General features: G+C 42.9%; 1 protein-coding gene across 2 annotated transcripts; it reads left to right on the top strand.

Annotated features, from left to right (window-relative positions):
- Positions 1-215: 215 nt before the first annotated feature.
- bhlhe41 (basic helix-loop-helix family, member e41) lies at positions 216-4,565 on the top strand. Of its 2 annotated transcripts, XM_086074828.1 has the most exons (5): positions 216-416; positions 498-564; positions 670-777; positions 877-988; positions 3,070-4,565. In XM_086074828.1, exons 1-5 carry the CDS (start codon positions 355-357, stop codon positions 3,978-3,980), a joined length of 1,260 nt encoding a protein of 419 aa, XP_085930954.1. In that variant the 5' UTR covers positions 216-354; the 3' UTR covers positions 3,981-4,565. The 2 variants fall into 2 exon arrangements, with proteins under 2 accessions (XP_085930954.1, XP_085930953.1); XM_086074827.1 differs by having other exon boundaries at positions 498-777.
- Positions 4,566-7,085: the final 2,520 nt, after the last annotated feature.

Below are 7,085 nucleotides of genomic sequence, written 5' to 3'. Positions count from 1 at the left end.
CACGCACACAGAGCAGGTTTAGCGGACTCGCACCGTGAGGACACGTGAGCTGCAAGCCGTTCCCTCGCCGAGTCGCGCGTGCGCTCTCGCCCAGCGAAGTGGCCGCGGCGTGGAGGAAGGAGGGGGGGGGGGGGACGGGGGAGGGGACTAGGGAGGGGGTGGAGGTAGGGGGTGCCGCGGTGGGGTTGGTGTAGCTGGGGCGGAGAGACACATCAGCGGCGGAGGGGGAAGTAGAGGTATCAGTGTAAGGCGGCGCAGCTCCAAGCAGAGGACACGCACACCGTGTGCACCATCAGCCGCGCGCCTCGTGGAATAACAAACATTTGTGCCAAGGAAAACTGCAGGAGAGATCTGATGGATGAAAGAATAGCACATTTACAGGAAAGACACTTCATGGAGCGCGCGGACTTTTTGGGGTGAGCGTCTTTTAAACTATTTCGCCTTTAAAAAGTCTTAGAAAACAACTGTGTGTTCACCGGACACTCTTGTACTTTTAGGGTGGACTACCCTTCTCTGTACATGTGCAAACCCAAAAGGGGAATAAAGCGTGAAGATGGCGGCAAGGTGTGTAATATAAAACATTTGCCAACGTTTTATGTCATTGTTTATTTTTGTTGTAATCATTACGTAACTTTGGAACACCCGTATCACATTTTCTTTTGTCCACAGGACGCTTATAAGTTGCCACACCGTTTGATAGAGAAGAAGAGGAGAGATCGAATCAATGAATGTATCGGTCAGCTGAAGGATTTGCTGCCCGAACATTTAAAGCTGTCGGTAAGATATATACATAAAAAAAAAAAACTTCTTAAAAGTTTAGGTTGCATTTAAACGATAGAGACGTTAAACTTGTTTTTTTTTTGTGTGTGTCCACAGACGCTGGGCCATTTGGAGAAGGCGGTTGTTCTGGAATTAACTCTAAAACATTTAAACGCATTGACTGCGGTCACGGAGCAGCAGCACCAGAAGATCATTGCTTTGCAGAACGGTAAGATCAACACGTTTCATCAAGCTGTATCGATGCAAGTAGATAGGTGTGGTGAAAACTCACGCACAGTGGAAAAGGACAAATAATACTTGCACGCACGGGCGCGCTTCGGAGTGCAGCAGACGCGCACGTGCACTGACACTTGTCGATCACGTGTTGTTGTCGTCTTTGGGTTTGATATATTTTAATGTAGGCTACGTTGCACCACGTATCGAACTTGAAGTTGGTAGCTTCTACATATTGATCTTGCCCACTGTTCGGGTTAAATTTATGGAGAGAGGCTTTTTTGGTGACATTTTACAAATAAATAAAAAAACTGAAATATAATGACTTTTCCCAAAAAAAACAAAATACAAATGCTAAATATTTTTAAAATGCCATTATTTTGTACAGGTGCAAAATTAATGTAGGCTACACTCAGATTGCATTGAAAGTTTTACCACCTGCAGAAAAATGGTGGCAATAGCAGGAACCTTGATACTGGGAAATTATGCCATCATTTTTATGGGATAGTGGGCAGGGTTCAACAGGGAGCTTGAAAAAGTCCTGAGAACTGTCTTTGTTTCCACAATATTTCCACAGGTTTCTGCACTGAGAAAAAAATTACTTAATTTGATCATGTACATTGGTTACATGTGTTTAAAATATGATAAATGGTTGTAATTTTAGCCTTAAAAATAATAGAATAAGGTATGTTAGTTTAACACAATTGAATCATGTACAACTGATGCATATTCTAATTAAATTGGATTAAAATGGATTCCCCTGATGGTCATTGAAGGTTCATGGGTAAATCCAAAAACGTATTCGTAACTGACCCCCCAACCAGACTCTTGCTCCTCCCCTCACTAAGAATTTAAAAACAGCGCTCACAAGGGGTGTTGCATGGAGGACGGTTAGGCGTGGTCTGGCTGTGATGACAGCAGCAGTGAAAACTACAATCTAAATAATTTCAATACTACCACAAGCTATGCTAAATTAACTAACCAAATGCTATACGCTAATAAATCACTAACCTGAAAATTGCCATCTACTACTTCAACTCCAACTTGCTAAGGAGGCGTGTACGAGATTGAGCCGGTGGGTGGGCAGAGAGACTACGTCATATTGTACGAGCAACGTATAGTAAATCACTTCTCGTCCAATGAGAGGACAAACAGCCAAATTGTGTTGATCACATTCCTAGTGTTTAATTGAAGATGGCGCCAAACACCCGTTTTTTGTCCCAAAGCTTTCAACAAACATGCACTAAAATGTCAGAAATAATGACCAGGACATGTAGACAGCATTAGTAGACACCCGTTTATTCATTTTGTCAGCAAAAAAAGAAAAGTTGATTTCATATTGACTATCCCTTTAAAGCTGACCAATGCAGAAAATTGAATTTCAAATCACTACTGCCACCTGTGGCAGAAAAAATAAACTGCACACTCCCTTGCAGGCTTGCAGGAATACCCGTTGTTAACAGCTAAGGTGCTAATTAGAAGACGTTTCAGTCATAAATAGTCAAACATAAAGGCTATTGTAAAGATATAGCATAGATATATACAGAAGTCATACATGCCTGTTAGATATATTTCCAATCCAAGCTTCAAACTCTAAATTGAAGTAATCCCCTTTGAGCCTTCTCTGTTATGCCTTCATGCACTCCTAGGAGCTATTCTTCTGGGATCCCCTTCGTCATCATGACTATCATGATGCTGTCCACGTCTTCAAAGGTGGTCACCTTGATGACCTCCTTTGAGCTTGGATGGTCAGGGTTTTGGGAGCATGCAAATTGTCCACGCTCACCTATTCTCACACACTAAACAAAGCAAATACTGCAGGATTTTTTTGTGGATGTGCTTATAAAACACACCTCATCAATTTTTTTTGTTAATCCAGACACAAGTAGTGCATAAAAAATACTGTTCATAATTAGACATCCATTGATGTCGCAACGTTATTAATACAGTTTCAAAACATGAAATGCATCATTTCATATAAACAATCATTATGATGTTGTTCTTGGCAGGAACATGTGCAAAGAAAACGAAGAGCATAAGGGTTAAACTTTTTTTTTTTTTATAATTTTTTAACAGGGGAGCGGCCGATGAAATCGTCCACACACCCCGATGCAGAAGCTTTCCATTCCGGTTTCCAAACGTGCGCCAAAGAAGTCCTGGATTACCTGAGCCAGTTCGAGAACTGGACGGCGCACGAGCAGAGTGGCGCCCAGCTGGTCCAGCACCTCCACAAGGCCCTGGCCCGGGTCCAGTCTGGCTCACTCCTCCCCCAGCAGCAGCACCAGCTCCCCGCCGGCGTCTCACCGGACGGGCACAAAGGCGACAGCCAAGCCAACTGCGTCCCGGTCATCCAGAGGACCCAAGGTGGGGATCTGACTGAGAACGACACGGACACGGACAGTGGCTACGGGGGCGAGGGGGGCAAGGACAAAGAGTGTGAGCACAGCAACACCTTACAGGCGGCCAAAGGTGTGAAAATCAAGCAGGAGTTTGGAGACGATCATCCGGCCAAGAAACCAAAGATGAACTGGTCCGGTAATGGCTCGGGGGGCGCCGATGTGGCGTTCATGAACTCTCTGATGGGATTAACCGGAGTTGGACAGCAGACTCCGATTTGCATGCCTTTCTACTTCATCAACCCATCAGCCGCTGCCTCCTACATGCCTCTTTTCGAAAAAAGCAACATGGAAAAGGGCATATACCCGGCGGCGGCACTGGCCTCCCCCTTCCCGTGGCTGTACCCCGCACAAGCCTCCGCAGCCGCGGCGGCGGCGGCCGCTGCGGCCTTCCCGGGCTTGTCTGCGCACTTTGGAGCCTCGTCTCCGTGCAAGGACCCCCAATTCTCTGATGACGGCGAACCCCGCGACGGCGAGATGAGCTCACCCGAGGAGCGTGAGGAAATTCCCACGAGTGATGAAGGTGACGATGACGAGGAGAACGGGATTCACCGGTCGCGTGACCCGTCACCCGTCTGTCAAAGCAGCTAACTTGTCTGGGTCGGATCACCTTCACCCAGGAGGACATGCACTCTCTTATTCGACAGATTTGTTGTGTGAATGCTTAGAGTCAAGCACCCCTAACTTAATATTATAGCATTGAATATTATTATTATTATTATTAGTTTGCATGCTCTCCCGGTACGCTGGCCGATGCAAAAACATTCATGTTAGCTTTATTAAACACTCAAAATTGTCCATACACTAAACCCCTGCTGAACCAAGCCACCCTAAAAATGGTTATAGTCACAATTCAAATCAGATTTATTGGCCAATCATATAAAAACACACAATTTTACAGTCACAACCTGTCCGAGAACCAGGAAAATAACAATGACTAAGAGCGGGAGACAGAATGGGAAGCCTGGCGGCTTGCTAGTTAGCGCCCTGAGTTTCTTATATGGAAAGGGGGAAAAATCAGGAAGGAGGGAGGGGAAAAAAAAAACAAATCCCAATCTGTACTTCTTTAAAGGGGAGCACAGTATGGACCTGGAGAAATGTTTTGAAGACTTGCCTGTGTGGGAGAGGTGTGTGTGTGTGTGTGTGTGTGTGTGTGTGAAAACAGCCAAAGCGAATCTCCTACATTAAAAGCGTAAAATGAAATATGGTCCCAAAACAATTATCATCGTAAAACAGTCTTACATTTTCTTTAAAAGCAAATGGCGTAAAGATGATTTAATATGGAAAAAGTACGTATTTTCATACGGACATATGAAGATCTTAGTCAAGATTTATCACTTCAAGGGCTTTGGCGCCATCTTGTGGTGTTACACAAAGAGCACAACAATGTGAATCAGTGAGTTAGATTATAAATACTATATATACATATACAATACTAGATTATAAATACTAAAAAATAAATGTGCAACCCCCCCCCCCCCCCCCCCCCCCCCCCCACCGAGTGACGTGGCTAAACACGTCGCTCTGTAACCAGATTAAAATTTTGAATGTTGCACATGTAACCAAAATCAAAAATACCATATCGTATCACGAGATTTCTAAACAAAATAACATATTGGAGTATGAAGTAAGTCATATCAATACAGTGTGTGTTTTACAAAAAGCAAAGCATAGTGAGTGATGCTAAAATATGCAAATGCAGTTAATGAATGTTGACCAGAGCCTCTCAAATATCCACATGGACATCCTAAATTCTAGCCCGTATCCTCTTCTTGTATTATGCTAATATAGCTATAGCAGCCAGGGTAATCCGTTTCCCCGATGACAATCGCGTTTCGTTGTTTGTGGTTCAATAAAAACTCGAGCGTACCTCAAAATGTTTCTCGATAAGAACACCAGGGGTCATAATTGGTTATGTAAGCATGTGACGGTATTTTGTCACAGCTGTCCAGTGTCCACATTAGTTGCGTTCTGCCGCATTGCTTGGTGTGCCGCGGTTCCGATGTCATCCCCTAGGGAGCGTGCTTGCACAGTATGTTACACTGTGATGCATTGAATTGGTGAACGTCCTTCAATGTTGTTGCATCTCTCAGCATTCACACAATTTGTAAGATAATGTCAATTTCTGAGGATGTGGACGAATGTCAACGCTGTGGGTCCATGGAGGAAATTTTTATGTATTATAGCAACTTTGACGGAACACTTTTGACAGTGTGTGCCTTTTGCACTTATGCTAGATTAAATAATCTGAATGCTTATCGACGATGATTGGCATAAACGCAGCAAAACTGTTTGTGATGCACTGCAGTTACTTTTGTATCCGCTTTGATAAAAAAAAAAATTCTCGAATGGCAGCATTGATGCCAAATTTTGAGTAGTGCAAGTGCGCAATATCCCAGATAGTCTCTTTGGATGAAAGACGTCACGAAGGACCATCTGCCAAGGTTTGGAACATCTCGCTGCATCTGCTCGGACTGTAAATATTCAAACCCGGTTGGCAGTCGGGTTGATCAAGATGTAAATGTGCACTGGATGGCCTCGACGGCCACAATACCTCACCCCCAGCTTTTTGCATGGGGTACTTGGAGAGACATTGCTGTTCCTCTGAAAACACAAGAATTGTCACACATAAACACACACACATACACGTAATCGCCATATAAAATCAATCAAACTGAATGACAGTTATATTTGATCCAAAGTCAGTCATGCTTGGGCTCGTTCAAGTCCTTCACTGAGATACTGGAGAAGCCTTTCCTCCCCCAAGTGACGCATTTCTGTATTGAGATGCATTGAGCCCCTTTACCTCCAGGAAGCAATGTAGGATAGCACCTTATAGATCTTTGATATTGAATGTATCTGTATTTTCCAAGCTGTTAACGTTTGTATGTAGGAAGAGCGTTCCTCTCTGAGATGTAAAGTGCACTTTTTTTCTGCTTTTACTCCCACCCAATCCCTGAAAAGTCATGTTATCCATGAAAAGCCAATCACTGTAATTGACCTTTTGTGTTGTCGTATTGTTGCCTTGAATCAAACGCGTGATTTCAAGTCAAACCAGGAGTGGAGGTCACATGACTTCATGCAGTGGAGGGGGAATTCTGTCATCTGTCCCATTTTTTAGCAATTCATCATTTGGATCATTTGGGTCCTAATCAGCTTTCATAACTCCCACTTCCCTAATATGTTTTTTATTATTAAAAAAAACAAAAACAAAAAAAAACAAGTAGAAGCTGTGGTCACATGACACATAACTTTGGTGACGTTAAGCTTTTTTTTTCTTTTTTCTTTTTTAAAGTTCTACATGTGATTGATTACACATGATTCACTTTGTATTTTGCAAACTTGACGTTGCTTTTGTAGTTTTCTTCAGCTGGTCTAGCCTCAAATTGCTCATCAACTGTTATATAAAGTGGCATGTATGTCTGTAAATATTCTTTGTGAATGTACTATGAACTATATGTCAATGTTGTAGAAGTCTGGATTTTTTTAAAGAAAAAAAAAAAAGATATTTCCTGAGCAGTTGTTGCACATTTTGTTGCTTTACACATTACGCTGTTCTAAATTATTGCTGATGAATTGAAAAATAAACATCAAAAGTCAACATGGCACTTTTTCCTCATTAACAAATCCTGCAGCAGACTTAAAATTCTTCTACTAAAAGTATAGGCCTGCATATTGTTTTCAAACCTCAACAGA

This window comes from Leptonotus elevatus, chromosome 4 (genome assembly GCF_054856555.1).
Source record: "Leptonotus elevatus isolate MCC_2025b chromosome 4, RoL_Lele_1.0, whole genome shotgun sequence".
NCBI classification, from domain to species: Eukaryota; Metazoa; Chordata; class Actinopteri; order Syngnathiformes; family Syngnathidae; genus Leptonotus; species Leptonotus elevatus.
The sequence above is the reverse complement of the archived record's forward strand: the minus strand, read 5'-3'. Positions and strand labels throughout refer to the sequence as shown.

Excerpts from the sequence above, each read along its gene's own strand:
- bhlhe41 (XM_086074827.1), top strand. The coding sequence starts at position 355 with ATGGATGAAAGAATAGCACATTTACAGGAAAGACACTTCATGGAGCGC. Across the intron at positions 417-497 it reads GAGCGCGCGGACTTTTTGGG|GGTGGACTACCCTTCTCTGT; the intron begins GTGAGCGTCTTT and ends TTGTACTTTTAG. Across the intron at positions 989-3,069 it reads GATCATTGCTTTGCAGAACG|GGGAGCGGCCGATGAAATCG; the intron begins GTAAGATCAACA and ends ATTTTTTAACAG.